The sequence below is a fragment of the Eleutherodactylus coqui genome, chromosome 2, assembly GCF_035609145.1.
Source record: "Eleutherodactylus coqui strain aEleCoq1 chromosome 2, aEleCoq1.hap1, whole genome shotgun sequence".
Classification (NCBI taxonomy): Eukaryota; Metazoa; Chordata; class Amphibia; order Anura; family Eleutherodactylidae; genus Eleutherodactylus; species Eleutherodactylus coqui.
The window spans coordinates 284,532,357-284,554,219 of NC_089838.1; the positions used below are offsets into that span (position 1 = coordinate 284,532,357).

Consider the following 21,863-nt stretch of genomic DNA (forward strand, 5'->3'; position numbering starts at 1 on the left):
TAAGTATAAAATTTTTTGTTTTTAATGACAGAACCCCTTTAAGCAAAGCTTTTAACCATACAAACACGGAATAGTCCTGTATGAAGCCAGGTAATTTAGCATACATGAACACTATGATATATATTATATATGAAAATTACAATATCCATAAGAGAGCCCAGATACTTACCTTCGTCGCAGAAGATAATACTTCTTATTGAGAAACCTCTGAAATCTCTCCGTCACTGTAGCATTTCGCCTCCGTTCTGCCTCTTCTATCCGCCTCTGTCGGCGTAGGTAGACAAGCACCAGGGGATCCGATACATTGAGGTCTTGCACTTCTCCGGAGAGGAGAGGCTGTAACTCAGGTGGCAGGGGAGAGGTTTCTAGAAAGCAAAGCAAAAACTGGACTCAAAATCAGGGCTCTAGACGATAATGCTAATAGAGCCAAGTATGCGATGGGTTAAGAAGGTTATGCAAACCCATAAATATAGATTTTTATAAATAAACAGCTTACAATGCTATAAAATAACAAAACGGAATGAACCTTACCTCTGCAATCCCCTGTCGCTCCTATACTGATGCATCCTGGGAACCAGCACCGCCTCCAGAGACGTCATATTGAAACAACACAGGACTACTGCGGTCGACCACTGGCCGCAGTGGTGACCTCAGTGGTATCAACGCAGTACCATTATAGCGAGTTACTGGCTACAGTGGTCATAAGTCAACATGCTACGTCACCAATGGAGCCCAGTAAACACAAAGATCAGATGAAGGAATATTCAGCCCTGTTGTCTATGTATTGCATTCCACAGAAGATGCCTTAGTCTTAAAGGAGTTTTCCTAAAATTGACTTAGCACTTAATCCCGGGATAGGTGATAAAAGTCTTATCAATGGGAGTTTCACTGCTCAAACCTCACTAATCCCAAGAACGGGGGTCCCGTGTTCACCTCTCCTCCTCACTTTGGGCTGATTGCACCTTCCAAAGTGAGGAAGGGACTGAATGAAGTAGCAGTTGCTCATGTGTGATGCATCAACTTTCAATGGGACTGCTGGAGATAGCCAAGTGCCACTTCCATCAGCCTCATTGAAATGCAGAGGCACCATGCACGATCTATCATCTCTCCATTCAGTCTTCTTGTCACCACAAGGGGAATACAGTGAGAAGGAGAGGGGGACGCAGGAACCCCATTCTCGAGATTGGTGAGTGTCCCAGCAGTGAAACTCCCACCAATCACATTTATCACCTATAACCCTTAGGATAGGTGATACATTTTGGCACCACCTCATTAACATTAGGGATCACTTACCGCTCCCATTCTCCACCCTCTCCTTCAGCTCCTGCAGTCGGGTAAGGTTTTGCTCCAAGGTCACTGCTGTGGTATTCACATAAAGGTACATGTAACAAGAGGGTCCCGGTGACACTGTGAACACCTTGTGGTATTCCCCTCCTGGCAACTGAAAGGTAAGAAGGTGGTGAAAAATATTGATTCAGCTACTGGTGCCAGGTGCCCTTGTTCAGTGTTCCTGGGCAAATTCTGAAATTTCGATAATGCTAGGGTGCTGCTAAGTTAGCAGTGTAACAGAAGCAAAGTACGGAAGGCCCAAGGAAGAGCACGTCATATGCTTGACCCGAACACATTGCACGTTTATGGGACTTAAGCAATAAGCTTACAATCAAAGAAGCAGAAACGGAATCTACATTTACCTGCATGTGTTCTCCCTCTCTCAGGGTGAAGTTCTTGGCGTCCTTCACAATCTCCACACTGACTTCACCCTGCAGCACCTGGATACTGGTGTTACCCAGGTCCTCACTAACAAAATTCTCCAAGTAGAGACCTGTCACCAAGAATGGATAGAGACCATAGATTAAAACAGCATAATTAACGAAAAAGGTATAAATTTAAAAAAAGAAAAAAAAAAAAAGAAAAAAAAAGGAATAAAAGGTGCGAGATTCAAGACGACCTGCAAGTTTCAAGTCTGTTTTAGAAAATCCCTGTATTCCCTTTTAAAGGGGTTTCCAGTAGTAGATCGTCTGGGGGTCTGCCGCCCAGGACACCACAGCTGATATTGAGCTAGCCATCATTGCGGACAAAGCTGAAAGCAGACAGTTCTGTCCGTAGCACAGCGGCCCAGTTTGGTGATGCAGGTGCTTCTTCCAGTGAAGTCAATGTGACACCAACCTGGACCATAGTATTATGGACAGAGCTGATAGCTGGCCCAATACCAGGTGACTGGTGGGGATCCCGAGTGGCAGGACCCCCTACTAATAGACCTTTGAAGACCTATCCTGAGGAGAGATTATTAAGAAGAGCGTCCCGGACAACCCCTATAGACAGTAATGCTGGAGTACCTTGTCTTGTGCCGTGCCTCCGTTATTCCTCCTGGACATGTATGAAGAGACAACTGGGTGTTACCATTCCCCCTGTCATTAGGGTATGTCTTACACAGTCTAAGGAGCCTTTTAGACAGAACAATTTATTTTTCGAACGAAGACAGAGTTTGTGCAACCAGTTTATAAAAAGGCAGAAAAATCGTTCGATCGCTAAATCGTTCCCATTCACTGTACCAGTGAGAACGACTGAACGATCGGTATTTTAACCGAACGACTAGCGAACGAGCCAGTAATGATTTTTATGCCTGCATGAAATGAACAATGAGCGAACAAATTATCGTTCGATCATTGGCTGCGTTTACACAGAACAATTATTGTTCAAATTCGAATGATCTAGCGATTGTTTGAACGATAATCGTTGTCTAAACGCACCTTAACAATGATAATCTGTGCTGACAATAGACTATGTAGGGATATGCCAAGCCTCATTGATATAGAGAATGCTAACACCCAATTGACACATTAGTTGTACATTTCCAGGAAGAGTAACAGAGGACTCACACCAGCGAGTTAAAAGAAAAAGGCGCTCCAGAATTATTTTTTATATCCAATTCTGAATTAAAGCTTTTATAATAAAACAATGAAAGACTGTTTCATCACCAATATGCTCTGCAGCGCCACCTATTGGAAGGCAGCTTTCAAAACAGTTAGACTGTATATACAAGTCTTTATAACAATGACTGGGGATTGAAAACCAAGCCAGATAACCATACACAGACAGCTGTTTCTGGTTTTTGCCCCTCATCAGTGTGAAGTAGGTTTTTGGCTTGGCTGGCGAGAGGCCTGTGATGTGGGTCTGGAGGGGTGTCATCTCTCCTTAAGGAGAGCACTTAGAAGGTGTCTGAGGAGGTGTTTGGTTTTTAATTCCCAATCATTGTTATAAAGACTTGTATAAAGGGTCGGGCATTGATTTGCAGGAAAGTGGCGCTGCAGAGGTATTGTTTCATCTTCCTTATTTGCATATATTTCCCAGAGGAGCATGGATGGCCTTATAAGTCTCCTCACTCACCTCCTAGGTGCTCTCCTTAAAGAGTGATGGTACCCTTCCCGACGCCCATCACCAATACTACAACTTTATCACCCATCCGTGGAATAGGTGATAAGAGTTAGACTGGTTTAGGTCTCCAAGAAAGGAGGGCCTACGAGCCACTCTTCTCACTCCGGCCTCGTTGAACTTCCACTAGTGATGCGGAGATTGAATGGAGCGGCGGTCGCACATGTGCAGAGCCACTTCATCAATTAAGTGACGAATACAAGCATTTCCTTCTACTTAGTCATAGAAACAGACTACGGAACTAACAGCAAGTCACAAAAAAAGCCTTTGAACTCTTTCAAGTGTCCAATGGAGATATCTGTGAATTTTAAGTCTTGGAGACATCCCACCATACAAAATAATTGAGGAACACTGGAAAACTTAGTAGTAGTTCTATGCTCATATAACTACATCACGCTGCAATGCGTGAAAATGCATAGCAGTAGATGGACCATAACGGAGACCCGTGACCTTACCTGGGAAATCAGCAATGAACACCACATCAGTCCGATTATCCAAACTGTCCTCCACCTCCTGAAATTTAGCTCTCCACGGTGACAGATCTACCAGCAATGGTTTAATCCAGGGTGTTTTGTGGAAGGGCGACCATTCGGCGTTCACAATGTCCACTGTTGGGTCGTACAACCTGACGGAGAATCCAGTCAGTTTACTGTGCAGAGTTGGAACAGTAAGGATTCTATTACATGCAAGCCCCGTGGCTGTTAGGGCCCTTTTACACGGGACGACTTGTCAGGTGCTGATGCCCAACAGATTGTTCCAACGGTAATTCTTCCTGTGCTTTTACACAAGATCCAGCATCACTGAGTAAATTGAAGCGGAGGGGATAGTTTCGGCCCGCCTGCCTCCATCCACAGTAAACAGGCAGTCTTTCATAAACGAACGACTGCCTGTTTACATGGAACAATAAGTCGTTCAATTTGCTGCATGCAGAAACTGAACTACAAGCAAACGAATTATCGTTCAGTTGGGCATTTACACCCAACAAGGGCCCGTGCCAGTCACCGCACCGATGCCTCCACCCCGTACCAGTCACCGCACTGGTTGCTTGTCCAATATAGGGTACCATTTAAAAGGTGTGCAAGTGATAAAGCTATCCCCTAGCCACAGTACAAGTGCTTGTCAATCTCTGATGCTCCCATGCAGCACATATGCAAGACCTCCTCCTCATTCATGTGAAAATATTCAGGACCCAAGTTCTTGGGATTAGTGGGGATTCCTACCCATCATAAGCTTATTCTGTAGATAGAGGATAGCTTTTTATTAGGCCCCACCCCTTTAAACTCCTCACTCTCCACAGTGCTGCACCAGCCTATATCTCCTCCCTCATCTCTGCCTACCACCCTACCTCCTGCTAATGACCTTAAACTAAAGGTACGTCCCATGTAAAAGCACCATAAGATCCGCTATAATCTGAGCCTCACAATCCAATCTCCAAGACTTTTCCTGAGCTGCACCAGTTCTCTGGAATGTGCTACCCCAGACAAATCAGGTTGATCCCCAACACCCACAGTTTTAAGTATGTCCTAAAAACATCTCTCTTTAGGGAGCATTACCATACTCCCCAATCTATGTATTCTCAATTTATCTGGTGTCTAAATTCTCCCTCAGAACCGGATAACAGCATCCCCCCCCCCCCCCATACCTCATCCAACCTAATGCACTTCATATGTGTATATAGACACATACTGGCTAGTGACCGGCGCGTGTACCTCGCGTCACCCCCATTTTCTTATAGATTGTAAGAGCTTGTGAGTGGGGCCCTCACCCCTATTATTTGGATTAGAGTAATTACTCTAAAACTGTACTTGATGTCCAATTTTGTCTGTATAGGTACACTCTGATTTGCAAAACTCTGCAGAACATGTTGGCGCTATATAAAGATTAGTATTATTATTATGGCTGCAATGTACTTACCTTACGGAGAAAGTGCAAGGCAAGTACATTATGCTATGGCTGGCTGGATGATTATGGATGTTGGATTGGTTTCTTGCCATCTTCTGCAATGTACTTACCTCTGCTGGAAACGGTCATTGATCGACACCCATACATCAAAGTATATTTCAGGCTTGGAGATATTATAAGCTCCCAGCAGGCCTTGCAGGCAGGTGGCATATTGCTTCACCATGTCAGCGTGATCTTTCCAGCGGCGGGTCTGTGTGAAAACCTGATAGAGGAAGGTTTATGTTACTAGAAAATGGACTGAGCATATAGAAGGGCTTCAAGACACTAGCAGAAACGCAGTCTTGATAGGTCTGCCGTTCAGCTTGAGAAGAAAAATCAGGCTTTACACAGATGACGGTTATTACTCCCGAATCCCCCAAACCCCTTGCGGTGTATAATCCTAATTTAGGGCCCTTTAGACAAGCGGATTTATCATTTTAACGAGCGAATGAGGTCATCGTTAGCTTGTCCGATAGTGCAGCCGGTATATACAGCAGATACATTGTTGGCTCCTTCCAATGAGAAATCGTTCAGTCTTTCACATTTGCTATATAAGTGAATGAGAAGGACTGAATGAATTAGTGTCTAAACCGAATGATAAGTGAACGAGCCAACGATGATTTTTATACCTGCATAAAATGGACGAGCAAAAAGTGATCGATATCATTCACCGTTCTTATGCTGACTGCGTTTAGACTGAACGATATCATTCATTTTCGCTTTGAAGGATTTTCGTTCAGCCTAAACGCACCCTTACATTAAGAGGTGTTCCTACCATCAGCAATTTGAGCCTAGCTATATAGGATCTGCCATAAATCTCTTATAGGTCCGGGTCTAACCTCTTATATGGCAGTTTCTGTAACTCCTACAGAAACTGAAAAATGGGGCGCAGCTGTAAAACTACATCCTTTTTATACCCATTTTGTTCTGTATGTAATAACCCATTCCCACAAAGATCAGCATCCCAGACAGCCATAATATCCTACACTCACCCCTGGGTTCAGGTATCCAACTTCACCAGTGACTCCATCTTTGTAGGTAATCTTCACATGCTGGTGTGAGCGTGAATGCACCATCATATCCCATGAGTAACCGTAAAGGCCATTTGTCCAGTTATTGTAGCCCTTGAGACGCAACGAAGACTACAGTTAGCGAAGGCAGAATTCTACAGAATTTCCATTTATCATACACATCCCTTAACCCTTTCCAATCCACTTTGTATCCTAGTTTTCCTAGGGGGCTTCCTCTTTTTCTGCCGTTATACAACGGCACTATCTGCTGGCTAAAGCCAGTACTGCATGAGGTGACACATTGGATAGGCTCCGACAGCAGAGAGGCTGGCAATATACAGTAAGAGAACCCCGACGGATGTCTTCCAACATTAGAGCTGTACAGCCTTAAATCATAATGTCTTCAGAGGTCAGACAGTGGATTGGAAACGGTTAAAATAAGAAGTACAGTTTTCCCTCAGATAGTTGATTATCCTTAAAGGGGTTGTCCAAGATGTAGTTCATACGTAAAATCACGGAAGACCTGCAGCCGTAGCACCGGACACGGCAGAAGAAGGGAGTATATGCTTATTTGTTATGTTACTGCATGGTGAATTAATTTTACACAGGAGCCACAATTTGGACAACGCCTTTAACCCCTTGAGGATGCAGCCATTTTTCTCGTTTTTTTCATTTTTGTTTTCTTCTCTCTACTTTCAAAAAACTAAAGTTTTTTTTTCCGTTTCTGTCTACAAAGCTGAGGGTTTGTTTTTTGAGTAATGAGCTGTGTATTTCAGTGGAACTATTTAATGTATGTAATGTACTAAAAATCTTGTAAACATTTCTAAGTGGAGTGGAACTTTTTTTTTAAAAAAATGTAATTAATAAAAAGGAGAAGGGAGGGGTTAAACTTTTAATATTTACTATTTTTTGTAATCATTAAAAAAAATAAATAAATAAAAAAAAATATACATACATATATACATACATACATACATACATACATATATATACACACACACACACACACACACACACACACACACACACACACACACACACTTTTTTTAAGCCCACTATGGGATGGTTTGATTGCTTATATAATATACCGCAATACTTCTGTATTGCACTATATTGTATTTCAGCAGGCAGTCTCTATTAGGCTGTGCCACAAGCATGTCTAAAGAGAAATACCTTCACAAGGCCCCAGGCTGCCATGACATACAAAACAGCACAGGGGCTTGCTGTGGCGTTCGGGACATTTAAATGCCGCGGTCGGTATTGAAAAGACACCTGTCATGTATGGAGTGGGCTTGACTCCCAAAGCCTGCTCAATACGAACCCCTGCACACACATTTGCACACATGTATTGCAGATTTTACCGAGTGGTTAAAGAGGTTTTCCTACCATAATAGGTGAGGGTATATCTCTGGAACATGTCATGGCTTTCAAATCACTTGCAGACCCCATGATTGCAATGTTTTCCTACACAAGGCCACATCTAGCTTTCCACTGTGCAAGAACTACAACACAGCCCCATTTAACGAAGTGAAGAAGTCATGCAGTTCCATGCACCACAGGGGTTCAGAGGTCAGACCTCCGCTGATCATAATATTATGGCATGTTCTGGAAGTATGGCATATCATCATCAGAATTTTGGCGGGACCATAAAAAAACTCTCATATTTGTAGGAGGGTCTTCCAAACTATGAAGGGTAACAGCGGGAGAAAAAAGTTTGGGAAGTTTCAATGCTTGATCCTTTTGAGTTACATGGAGATAAGCCAGAGCTGTCTCGCTGCAGATTTCTCCATGGAAGACAAACATTCAGATTTGCCGAACACTCAAGTGTATAAGACACTCTGGAGAAATAGTTGTTGGCCAAACAAAACTTTAGCCAACAGTTATCGAAAGTGTGTGGGCATCTAAAAACCTATAAAAAGGGTAGACAAGGCAAAGGAGCCCATCTGTGAGCGCTCACCTGGGTAATAAAATGTGAATAGGGCAGGAACAGCTGTTCAGCGATGTAGATAATAGTAAAGATGGCTCCTAGTTTGTGTCGTAGTCCTATAGAGCTCTTTCCCTTCTGTCCCGGATAAACACATTGCGAACTCTTTTGGGGTGGCTTTATGAGCGGAAATGCCCAGTGTAAGCAGCGGGGTAACTTAGATACCAGTCGACGGGGCCAATCGGGATAGCAGAATATTGGACTAGTTGCCAACATGGTGTATGAGAACATACCTGTGAAGAGGGGATAAAGTACAAGCAACATGAAGCCCAAGTAACCATTTTACATTAAGTCACAGTATAGACCGGGAAGTGGTATGGTATTACATAAAGAATGAGGGGTCTTCCTTACATCCCCCATTTACACAGGGTTACAGCACACACTCACCTATACTGAAGAGCTGAGAGTTCATGCAATGGAAATAAGAGACGAAAAACATGGCGAAGGGACGCGTGACATCAAAGAACAGAAGGTATCCAGCTGTCATGTCTAGGATCAGTCCCCCCCAGTGCACAACGACAAGGCTCGTCATCTCCTCCGACATAAACAGCCTAAGAGAAGAAGAGAACATACAGTGAGACTTCACATATTTTATGCTTGGGGGTAGAGAAGATGACACAACTCAGTTTGAATGATGTGCTCTATCCCTGGTTGATACAGGCGACAGGCTCTTTTCTCGTTATCTTCCATTATGGGGTTACAAAAAGCATGTGAAGTTATTCTAACATCTATTAAAAAGCTTTTTAGCTTGTACTTCCAGAATTGACCAATTAGATTGTAAGCTCTTCAGAAATCGTACTGTTGCAAACTTTTCAGAATAAGCTCCGATGTATGTGAATGACGCATAACACTATGTCTAGTCACTATAGGACTTGAATCCTGTATTTTCCCCTTCTGCAGGGTGTACATCTGATTCTTTAATTCTCTCAGGACTGATGGGTGAGGCCTGTCTGCTGTGCTGTGTGTTGTACAATGTGCTTAGATCCTGTTCTCCAACTGTAACAGAAAATTGTTTGAAAAGGTAGTAGACACTTAAAAAAAATCCTACTGTGTGTTAATTACAAACATTATATAACTGGGATGGTTAAAATGGCAACTAGTCCACCGCAGAGCAACATGATCATAGCTGACCGGTGAGGAATACAGTGGCATAGGTCAAGGAGACTCCCCACATAAGGGGGAGACCTGTACCTGCACCAAAGAGGAGGAACTAGACTGTTCAGTGATGTGAGTAATGATCCATTTGATTCTTGTCCGATTTGGAGAGAAAGGATGGGGGGGGGGGGGGGTTGGTGTAAATTTTGGGGTTTGAGACACTGTTTGCAGCCACAACTGAATCTCCCAAAATAAATTCCAGGGGTTTGCACTGATTAATCCTTATGGTTTGCTCGCGTCTGAGTAATTTCAAGCAACGTATGGTCCATTTACACATGCAAAGTATCGTGTAATTGATTGGTACATCAAGTGAATATGAAGAATAATTGTGCAGTGTGAATGCGTCCATGGAGCAACCGACAAATGAGAATCTGGTCGTTGATTGCATCTTTTATATGGACATAATATTTAGCATTGCTCATGAGAAAAGAGAGCAGTATAAACAGAAAATCGCCAAATCGTTCAAGCGTGGGTGCCGCTTGGGTATCTTTACAGTCCCATTAAAAGTGAATGGAGCGCTGACAGTGCATGCTCGACCAGCACTCCATTCAGAGCGAGATCACTGCTGGGGAAGAAATAACCTTCGCAGTGACACAAGAACAGGACACAGGGAGGGAAGAGGTGGAGAAAGACGAGGGGGGGGGGGGGGGGTTCTCATCGTCGAGACCCCCATAAATCAGCAAGTTATCCCCTATCCTGTGGCAAACATGCTTCTCAGTTGTGACTCCTGAAGAGTCCGCCATTTCTGTGACAACCACAGGACAGGGAGCCAGCCAACTCCGATAAAAGATCTCTTTATGTACATGGCGCCATATAGTTAGTACTTACATAGCACCATCTAGTGACAATTTTGTGAACATGTTCCTCGGTTAAAAGGTTCCCTTCACACAAATACAGGTCATGTTTGCTTTGGCTCTATAATCAAAAAGTCCTGTAAACTGCAATTCAGGACTGCATTTTATATACATTGTACCAGTATTTCTCACTGCAGTTAGTGGAGCCTGAGGAACAAAAAATGTGAAGCCTCCAATTTAGGTGCATAGTTAAAGGTTGGGCAATGAGAGAACATAGGACTAGAAAACAGAATACAATTTACACAGAACGATCACTGCATTGGGAACAGCCGGTGCATGACATCTTCTGATCAGCAACGCAGCACCACGATGACCATGTCACGATCTGCTCTCAGCTAATGTGCCGACCGCTCATCTGCGCGGCAGAAGGAAACATTTGGCAGTCATGGGTAAAATGGCGACTTGAGTCACTTTGGCCGAAGGCAGATTGTTGGTGCCTAAAAGTGTGGAGCCAGTGTTTCTGAAACAGTCGCACATGTTGGCTTGAACCAAGTATAGACACTCGACAGATGATCACACAGCGGCAGGCCACATGTGGGTCATCTTAGAAGCAAGCATTGGGTGGCATGTCTGCAACAATGTGCCACAATAGACCAACTAACCTAGCAGTACAACAACAGGGAAATTAAACAAATTTCCACAATGACCACATGGTATACCTTGCATCGGGGTCCAATAGCCGAAGATTGGCAAGAGAGCCTCCGATTACCCAGCATCATCACCAACAATGCCTCGCATGAATCCAGAAAAGGTGTCAATGGACCTTGGACACATGGCAGAAAGTCGTTTGAAGTGACAAGTCCCATTTCCTGCTGAACCATAGGAATGGCGGGGTTTGCAACGGGCATAAACCCGTATCCCATGGGTACACCGTTGATGTTCAACAGGCTGCTGGTCGTGGTGTCAAGGTCTGAGGAGCATTTTGCTGGCATGGCCTAGGACTCCGACCACAATCCTTGAATAGTGAACATTATAGGGACCCATTAGCTCACAATCTGCGCTCTTATCTTCCAGAAGTCTTCCCCAACTCTTTCAACAGGACAACGCTCCATGTCATCGAGCTAGGATCACAACAATGAATTCTCCGCACTGCCTTGGCCCTCAAACTCACTGGACTCTATCCGCATTAAACAGGTTTGGGATATGCTGTAAAGAGCTGCAAAATTTGCCCCCATTTATCCGCAAAATGTGCGCCAACTGCCGAAGCTGCTGCAGTGGGCATGGGTCAAGTGGAGTATGGAGGATGTTCACCACCTTGGAGAGTCTGTTCCCTCATGGCTGGAAGCCAAGATCACCCAAAAAGATCTACCAACGTGTTAAGTAGGTGTTCCTAATACAGTGATCATTCAGTGTATAGCCATATTTTAGAACATTTGTAGGAATGAATGTACATAACATATATGTGACTAGGAGATAAAACCCCTCCTTCATAAAGCAGGTTTTTCTTACTTAAATGGATCAAACAGCCAGTGACGTGACAGTGAGCCCATGGAGTATCCCTCTACCCAGTCCGAATCCAGCTTCTTGATACCAGCGATAAAATACACAATGAAGATCTGGAAGAATGATCAGCAGCAAGAAAGTTAATGCATACAGATTTATCGCAGTCTAACCAGCGCTCTGCCATTTTTTATTTGTTAACATTGGGGTCATTGGATGTTCTAGAGGAATATGCTTCAAGATATCTGCAGCAATGAGTCCAATAATAGGAGGTCCATCAAGAAGACAAATTTAAGTCTTTTTGGGGTCATAAATGTGTTGATAAGAAGGTGCAGGAGAGGAGAAAGCAGAGGGAAATTGAGGGTACTTTTAGACCTGTGATCATTCGCAGAAAGTAATTGCAAATGATCGTGGAAGAGCTTTTTTCTGCGTGGATGTACACTATGCACAGCGTATCATCCGCGCGCAAGAAAGTGCTCTCTCTTCTCTCTGGCATTACAGCTTTTCTATCTACTCTCCTTTGAAGTTGGGAGAGTTTTCGCCGCTCATACGCAATGTTAATTGCGTAGGGGCGTCAGAAAACTCATAGCCATTGACTTCAATGGGTGCCATCCGCACGGAATCCATGCCAAGATAAAGCATGCCGCGATGTGTCTTCTGCCTAGCAACAGCTCGGGAAAGACAAAACATTTATTTTTTTAAATCTGTACTGTGCATGACCAACGGCAAGCGTCCGCAGTCATCCACATTACAAAAATGACAGGTAAGCATGGCCCCTGGCCGAGGTCAGAGCTGGATTCCACAGGCTCCCGCATGTGGAATCCAACTTATTCGTGTGCAGGCGGCCCAAGTGACAAAAGTCTGATCAGTGGAGATCTCACTGCTGTGACTCCTGCTGATCCCAAAATAAGGGGATCCAGTGTTGTCCTTTTCTCCTCACTACAGACTTACTGCTCCCCCCAAAGTGGGGAGGAGCACGGATGGAGTGACAGTCGAGTATGCGCAGTGCTGCTCCATTCATCTTCAGCGGCAGTGCTGGAGTAGCCGAGGGCTTGTACTCGAATGCAGCCGCAGCACAAATGCTGGGCCATCGCTCAGTTCCATCTCCAGGGTATGCAGTGAGCCCACATTGAGGAAAAGGGGCCAACGGACAGCTGTTCTTGGGATCGGTGGGGGTCTCAGCAGTGAGACCCCCATCGATCAGACTTTTTATAACTTACCCTATGGATAGTTGATAAGACGGAATCTTGGGATAACCTGAGACATGTTAAGTCTTCCAGTAAAAGTACAGCTCTGGTTAATAGGGGTGGGAAGTCTCATGCAAAGGACTCCTTTCTAGCACATCCATATTGGTTGCAGAAGACAAAGACATTAGGCACAAATATACTCAATGGTTGGCCAATCCAATGGCAGATTGTACGGCTCATTACTACGGGGCATGCTGCCATTTATGGCCTGCGACTCTATATCAATAGGATTACTTAGAAGTGAGATGAATGCAGCAGATATTACCTGAGTACGAAGAAGAGTGTAATTCCAAAGGGGGACGTGTGCATTGCGCTTGCGAGAACTAAACAACCCATCGATGGACCTGCGACAGAACAATAGAATGTAAAGAAACAGATCGCTGAAATACAAGCCTGGAAACCTACAAGAGGAAGGATTTACACACAACAATATGATCTAAGTGGCACAGGCGATTACTAGCACCAGGATCACGCTACGTAAGTCTACCTGTACTGCGGTTGATAGAATAGATTTGTTCTATGCAAGATTTTTTTATTTATGTATTTTTTTTTTACAAGATCATGAGGTTTTAGGAAAATGTATTAATCTTGGAAACTTTTCCCCCTTCTGTGACATACATATACGTCACAGAGGTGCAGGGTGGGCATAACGTGGGCTCAGAAGCTTTGCCCGCTGCATACCTGGTGGATGACGGCTGTTTCTGACAGCTACTGCAAACAGCCACGACGGAAGCTAGCTACAATGTCTGTTTGACAGCCTACATGAAAATGAAGCAGCATCACAGAGTAACTTCCTTGCTCCAATTCAGCTTTATTATGCCTAGTAAAACGACAATGTTTCGACTACAACAGGCGCTGTGAATTGGAGCAAGGAAGTTACCCTGTGATGCGGTTTCATTTTCATATGGACTATTGAGATTTACCGGCACGGGATCCTAAACCGGGTGAGAAGTGTGCATTAGTTCAACATTCTGGAACCTCTCCCTCTCATTTTGGGATATATGTGTGTGCTGCGATCACCATTTACAGATATAGTTGTTTGACAGCCTACATGCATGGTCGATCCTGTCAGCCTGAGTCCACTGATTGCCCATTAGCCCTCCATGATGAGATTGTGGGGTGACGATAGTAGCCAGACTGCAGTGGGCAGGATTAGAGTAGGAGGAGAACAGCCCACTTGTCATTTGCAGACTCCACCACAAGACTCAACATTTATATTTGTAGATTAGAGCATCTATTTAGGATAATATGGCTGCGCTCACATAGGGCTGATGTCTAGCGGAATGCCAGAAGCAGACATCCCACCGAAGATCAGCCGTGGAATGCCTACCCCGTGTGCTTAATTCACCCTCTCATCGAGAGGGGGTGAATTCTGCAGCGAAGACGGCAACATAATTGACATGTCGCTGATTTGGATTCCGCGCTGCAGGTCAGCTTCCGCGCGGGTTTTGTGCGGGTTATTCCCGCAGCACGTGGACGAGATTTTCCAACCCTCGTCCATTTTGCTGCTACTTTTAATGCAGCGGAATTTTTGTGCGGAAGGTCTGCGGCAAATCCGCCCCGTGTGAACCCAGCCTAAAAGGTACCGTTATCAGCAAGTCCCACATCTTAAAATACAAATTAGCTTACCCAGCCAAAACTAGGCGACAGACTTCCTTTAAATACTAGGTAATGGAGAACATACGGATAGTACTATTGATGTACTATTGGATAGAAGCCCTCAAAACATTTAATAAAGAGCAAAGGCTTAACCCCTTAGTGACCAAGTCTGTTTGCGCCTTAAATGACCAGGCCAAATTTTGCAAATCTGACATGTGTCACTTTAACATGGAAAAACACCAGAAAGGTTTTGCATATCCAAGCGATTCTGACATTGTTTTTTCGCCACATGTTGTACTTCATTTAGGCGGAAAAAATAGACCGATAGAATTTGTGTTTATTTATTAAAAGCTCCAAAATTGGGAAAATGTTGAAAAAAAATCATCATTTTTTCACATTTCCAACTGCAATATCTCAAATATGTGCAAACATAATCTAGAAATTTTTGCTAAGATTTATATTTCTACCCGTTTATTTGGGGTGCACATTGGAAAATGTTCGTTTTTGTTTTTTTTTTAACCATTTAGGAGACGTACAAATTAAACATTACTTTTCAGCATTTTGAGGAACACTTTGTTTCCCTACACCAAGCCAAGATTGGAAAGGCTCATAGGAGTCAAAATGATAGATACCCCCACAAATGACCCCATTTTAAAAACTACACCCCTTAGTGTATTCACTGAGGGGTGTCAGGAGTATTTTGACCCCACAGTTTTTTTTCAGGAATTAATTCAATTTAGAGGAGAAAAAGTAAAATTTCATATTTTTGCAAATCTGTCATTTTAAAGACATATTTTTTCCTATAGTTTACATGAAAATGAGGATTTACACCCCAAAATGGATACCCCTGTTTCTCCCGTGTTCAGAAATATACCCATGGTGGCCCTAATGTTATATCTGAGTCCACAACGGGGCCCAAAATGAAAGGAGTCGTTGGTGTCTTTCAAAACAGAAATTTTGCTTGAAGTCCTTTTAGGCCCCATAGCACACATGTAGAGTTCTTGAGCGCCCAAAACGATAGAAAACCCCCACAAATGACCCCATTTTGAAAACTAGACCCCTTAACGAATTTATCTAGGGGTGTACTGCATATTTTGACCCCACAGTTTTTTAAAGAATTCAAGCCAAGCAAAAGGAAAAAAATTGTGATTTTCGTTTTTTTGGCAATTCTGTCATTTTAAAAACAGCTTTTTTTGTACAGCACACATATGAATGAAGACTTGCACCCAAAAATTGATACCCTTGTTTGTCCCGTGTTCAGAGACATACCCATTGTGGCCCTAATCTTATGTCTGGATGCACAACAGGGCCCAAAATGAAAGGAGTAGTCAGTGCCTTTCAGAACATAGATTTTGCTTGAAGTCCTTTTAGGCCCCATTGCCCACTTGTAGAGTTCTTGAGCAGCCAAAACAATAGAGAACCCCCACAAATGACTTCATTTTGAAAACTAGATCCCTTATCGAATTTATCTAGAGGTGTACTGTGTATTTTAACCCTACAATTTTTGAATAGATCTAAGCAAAGCAGTAAGAAAAAAATTACGATTTTCATTTTTTGGGCTATTGCGTCAATTTAAAAACAGGTTCTTTTGTACAGCACATGTATAAATGAAGATGTTCATCCCAAAATGGATACCCCTGTTTGTCCCGTGTTCAGAAACATACCCCTTGTGGCCCTAATAGACTTACAGGACACATGGCTAGGCCTACAATGAAAGGAATACCTGTTGGATTTCAGGGTACAACGGAATAAATTCCAGGCCCCATTGCCCACTTATAGAGCCATTGAGGGGCCAAAACTATAAAGAACCCCCACAAATATCCCCATTTTGAAAACTAGACCCCTTAATGAATTCATCTAGGGGTGTACTGCGTATTTTGACCCCACAGTATTTGAATGAATCTAAGCAAAGCAGAAGGAAAAAGTTACGATTTTCATTTTTTTTGGCAATTTTTTAAATTTAAAAACAGCTTTTTTTGTACAGTGCACATAGGAATGAAGACCTTCACCCCCAAATGGATACCCCTGTTTGTCCCGTGTTCAGAAACATACCCATTGTGGCCCTAATCTACTTACAGGACACATGGCAAGGCCTATAAAGGACAGAACGCCCGTTGGATTGCAGGGCACAACTGAATAAATCCCAGGCCCCATTGTTCATTTGTACGGAATAAAAATTGACTCCCTAAAAATTCCCCCCCCCCCCTCCCCCACACACTCCACGCCCTTTTCGGCATTCGCAAATCTTAGATAAAAGTAATAATGTGAACTGTGTGGTATTTCCGAAGACAGGGGTAATTACGGAGGCTGGTTGGGATGGGCACATGGGGCAATAAAACCGTGTATCCCCCTCCTCTCATGCTTTTTGGGGGTCATTTCTTGACCTCAGTGGCGGGTATGGGGTGTAAAAAGTGGCGTTGCGTGAGTCTCCGTAAGCTTGATGAGGTGCGGCGGTCTCACACAGAAGGCGCTCAACAAGCTGCTCCTGAAACTGCAGGACGGCGAACGTTCCGGGGGCTTCTTGTAAAATACGTATCACAGGTAGCGGTCTGAATAACGCCGGGCTCACGCAGCCGTAGGCGGAATCCGCTTGTGGAGGCCCGCAGCGGATCCCAGCTGTGAGCCCGGCTGTGACCCTGCGGACGGCCGCGTAATGTACTGCGCATAACTGCGTACTTACACGGGCGGTCATGCGCAGTACACCTTTTTTTGTTTGTATTTCCCACACCGTCGCTTAGCGATGACACAGGTACCCGCAGCCTGTATACAAGGTAGTACAATAGGCTCTATGCTGCGGATAGCCGCGGTAAAATAGAACCTGCTGCGTTCTCTTTTCTGCGTGTGAATTACACAATTCCGACCCGCTAATGTGAGCGTAATTGTGTAATCCAATACGATTGATCTGCGTATTACCGCGGATCAGACGCATGCGGAATCCGTAATTCCTATCCGGTCATGTGAGACCGACCTATGTGAGAGCGCTACTTTTTTATTACGTGACCGGCGATCGCTCAACGAGGCCACCCGTCACTGCTCCAGGCTCTCGGCGACCGTTGGTCGGTGAGAGCAAGGAGATTTTAAATTTCTTGGGCTCCCCGACTCCTGCGCATGTGTCCGGCTTTTTGCTTGTGCAGAATTCGGGAAGGTTCACGAAGGAGGATTGCGTCGGGGTTCAAATACGGAGGCCTCTGGTAAAAAGTTTCATCTCCTCTCACCGATCGCATCGGTGACGGGAGATGAGACTTCAATTTTGTTTTTTTACTTTTACGTGATCGCCATTATTATATAACGGCGAACACGTAACCAGAAACCGCTCACCGCGGCCCCCTGTGAAATCTCCAGGCTCTTGGCTACGTTTTGTAGCCAGGAACAGGGAGAATTTAAATTATCCTAGCAATCCACAGCTTTTGCGCATGCGTCCGCCATTTTGGCAACGGGCGTGTGCGCAGAAGCTGGGGTAAGGTCCGCAGATTAATCCGGGGCCTTATGTACGTACTTTCATCCTCCCTCATGGATATGATCTGTGAGGGGAGATGAAACGTACGCTTGTTTCTTACTTTTTACACTTTTTTTTTTAACTTGAAATGATCACTGTTATCCATTGGATAACAGTGATCACATGCTGGGTCACATCCCTCTGCTCCTGGCTACACATGGCAGCCTGGAGCAGAGGGATTTTGAATTTCCCGGGGCTCGAGCCCCTCTGTGCACACGCAGGAGGGGACTTCGGGTCCCGGGACAGCGGGACATCAGGGAGGACCGGAGTGAGTATTTTCACCTCCCCTCATGGATCCGATCCATGAGGGGAGGTGAAACTTTGCTTTTTTTAAAACTTTTTTTTACTTTTCCGCAATCGCCGTTATCCATTGGATAACGGCGATCGCGGTATCGGGGACCACTCACCGCTGACATCTCCTGCCTCCCAGTTACCTACAGGAGCCGGGAGCCAGGAGATTTTTGAAATCTCCCGCGGCTCCGGGCCTTCTGCGCATGCGGCTGACGTAATGCCGCCTGGCGCGCATGCGCAGAAGACCGGCTTCGGGGCCCGAAGGACGAGGAGAGCGGGGAGCAGTGCGGCGGACCCGGGTGAGTAATTTCAGCTGCCCTGATGGATCATATCCGGGGAAGGGGGGGGGGGGGGGGGGGGGGGGGGGGGGGGAGTCCGTGCAGCCCGGGATGACAGCTCCATGCTGTCGGCTACCTGCGGGCACCGACAGCATGGAGCTGTCACGTCCAGAGCCCAAGGGGCTTTATTCTCTGTAGGACACGTTTTTACGTCTTCAGAGAATAAAGCCCACTTCGGGAGGACGTAAAACACTATGGGCTGGTCGTTAAGGGGTTAAGGCGCGTGTAGATGGAACAACTATCATTCCAAAAATCATTCACACAAACAAAAAAAAAAAAAAATCTGTGTTAAATCTGCGTTTTCTCGCCCATTCACATGAGCGGCTACGGCATATTAGCTCAAATCCCTCGGTCGGCATAAATCCTTGAAAGGACTTCTAATGGCTCAATAGAGACAGTTGTTCTCTACTCATTTCTAACCTACCAAATATAACTTAGGGCTCGCTTACATCAGCGTTTTGACTTCAGCTTTGAAAGGATCGTTTTTTGTTGTTTTTTTTATTGGAACCCAAACGAAGTACTTACCAGTAGCGATTAGCATTCATCAAGGTGAGCTGGAAGCCGATGAGTCCGTAGAGATAAGAGTGATTATTCCAGGTGGTCTTATCCAGGAAGAAGACGTACCAGTATGGCAGGAGGAAACACAGACAACTGAGGCGGTAAAAGCACCCAAGAGCAATACCGAGGGCACCTGGAGGAGAGGGAAAACCACAGTAACGGGGGGCACGATACAAGTGTATTAGAGGGGTTGTCTGGGACTATTGTTGATGGCCTACCCCCAGGATAGGCCATCTATAGATGATTGGCACTCACCCAGTAACATGACCACATAGATTAGATACATCCAGTCCAGCGGCAAGGGTCTAAGGGAGTTGAAGAGAGGGAATCTGCAAACGTCCAGCCCATCGAGAAACTTGTGGTCCAGGTAGCTGAGGCCACGTTCCTGGGGGATGTCCAAAAACATAAGAAGACCTAAAAAAGACACAAGGGATGTACTGAGGCAACCAAGATGGTCAAGCAACTGAACAGATTTTGGCATGCAAAAAATAAAAGAATTGAGAAAACTCTTGAAAATATAAGATAAAAGTGATGCAGTTTGAAAGCTCTGGAGTACGTCTAAATCACGTTGTTCCGCAACATGAGAATGGCATGTCTAAAAATCCCATTCACTTAAATGTAGAAGCCACATTGTCCCACGCCACTTCGGGAACAGTGATCAGCCCGACCGATATACGAATATTCTTTTCAACACTTAGCTGGAATAATATTGTTTGAAAAACATTACCTCCCCCTATACTAGGATTTGACGGGGTTTTGTGGTAGGATTGTCTCTGTAAGTCCATCCATACTTTCTCATTATCTAGAGTAGTTCTTCGCCAAATTGAATCAGTATTCTAACTCTATTAAGAATTACTGTATATACTCGAGTATAAGCCTAGTTTTTCAGCACATTTTTTTGTGCTGAAAAAGCCCCCCCTTGACTTATACTCGAGTCAGGGAAGGCTTAAAAAAAAAAAAAAAAAAAAACCCTCCATACTCACCTCCCAGCTGGCATCTGTGTCTCCGGCGGCGGTGCAGCAGGCTGCTTGAATTCTCTCCGCTGTCATCCCCTGCCGTCCTCTTTGTTCAGCTCTGTCATCTTCCGCCGTCAGCGCTGTGTAAGTAGAAGCTGTGATTGGATCCAGCACCGGCCAATCACAGCCCATGCTCGATCATTCACAGGCAATCCAGCTGCTTTAGAATTCTCCCTGCTCGGCTTTCAAATCCCCTGCCGTCAGTGTTGTGTAAGTGCTGTGATTGGATCGAGCGCCAGCTGTAATTGGCTGCCGCTCAATCCAATCACAGCGCTTACTTATACAACACTGACAGAGCCAAGCAGAGTGGACGGCGGGGATGACAGTGGGGAGAATTCAAGCAGCTTGTCGCACAGACACAGACGCCGGCTGGAAGGCGAGTATGGAGGGTTTTTTTTTTACCTAGTATATACTCGAGTATAGCTCGGCTTATACTCGAGTCAATAAGTTTTACCAGTTTTTTGTGGGGAAACTTATTGTCTCAGCTTATACTCGAGTCGGCTAATACTCGAGTATATACGGTAAACTAAAAAATACCCCTGTAAAGAATTGAAAGGGCTCTTATGGTGGGATTATTTAAAGTCCTTTCCATATAATTTTCTACTGTTCATAGTGGTTGCTCGCCTTATGCAGGACGAACACTAAGGCCACAGGCGTTGCAAAGTCCCGCGGCAGATCTCCGCCGCAGGAGCCACCACCGAATCTCCGCCGGTCAGCCTTATCTGATAGATAGGCTGGCCGCGGAGAATCGGGGCAAGTCGCAGCATGCTGCGAATTGCCCGCCGCGAGCGGAGAATCGCAATGATTCTCCACTCGTGGTCAGGGGCTGGTGCTTTCCATAGCAATGCTATGGAAAGCGTCAGCCGGCGTGATTCGCCAGCGGTTTACTGTTGGCGAATACACGTCCGTGGACAGGGGGCCTAACTCTATGAAGAGGTGTTTATTTTGTTATAACCCACCCCCTATGTGGGTTTTAATACATTATCAAAAAGTTACATTTTAAAATAGTCCAGTCAGTGAAAGGGGGTAGAAACCACAGAATGAGAAACACAGCAAGACTTCATAATGATAATGGCGCCGTGTGACCAAAACGACCGGCAGACAACACCACTGCCCCTTTGTAATAGAGATGGCAGCAGTCCGCTCTGTAATAAGCGCAATGGACCTGTTGCCTGTCAATAACATATTAAGCTGATTACTGACATCTTTTTGCACTGCGCATGCACGCTGGGCAAGACACTTGCGGCTGATCCAGAGAGGAGAGTATGGGGGTCTCTGCCGGGGCACCGGGTCTGATTCCGCTATGAGATTTCGCAGTCGGCGCTCAGCCAATCAGAGCCAGCACTTGATGAACCAATTACACCCCACTTGCAGCTGTTTAGGTACTTCCAACTACGACATGCAGCAAACGTACAACTTCCTGCCGCTACGTTCCAGGTCTCTACGTATCCCATCATAGGAATTTTTCAGTCCCAAGACCTGAAAGGATTGATATCTGCGCT

General features: G+C 44.9%; 1 protein-coding gene across 1 annotated transcript in view; it reads right to left on the reverse strand.

Moving 5' to 3' along the window:
• Positions 1–21,863, reverse strand: part of GGCX (gamma-glutamyl carboxylase) — a 50,038-nt gene that overhangs the window by 20,114 nt on the left and 8,061 nt on the right. The window contains exons 3-14 of the mRNA XM_066593105.1: positions 19,601–19,759; positions 19,313–19,478; positions 13,329–13,407; positions 11,826–11,932; positions 8,755–8,918; positions 8,341–8,600; positions 6,366–6,497; positions 5,445–5,596; positions 3,888–4,057; positions 1,692–1,822; positions 1,294–1,441; positions 170–365 (exon numbers count right to left, since the gene is read on the reverse strand). Of these exons, the coding sequence (XP_066449202.1) occupies positions 170–365; positions 1,294–1,441; positions 1,692–1,822; positions 3,888–4,057; positions 5,445–5,596; positions 6,366–6,497; positions 8,341–8,600; positions 8,755–8,918; positions 11,826–11,932; positions 13,329–13,407; positions 19,313–19,478; positions 19,601–19,759 (1,864 nt within the window). The remainder of the gene's footprint in view (positions 1–169; positions 366–1,293; positions 1,442–1,691; positions 1,823–3,887; positions 4,058–5,444; positions 5,597–6,365; positions 6,498–8,340; positions 8,601–8,754; positions 8,919–11,825; positions 11,933–13,328; positions 13,408–19,312; positions 19,479–19,600; positions 19,760–21,863) is intronic.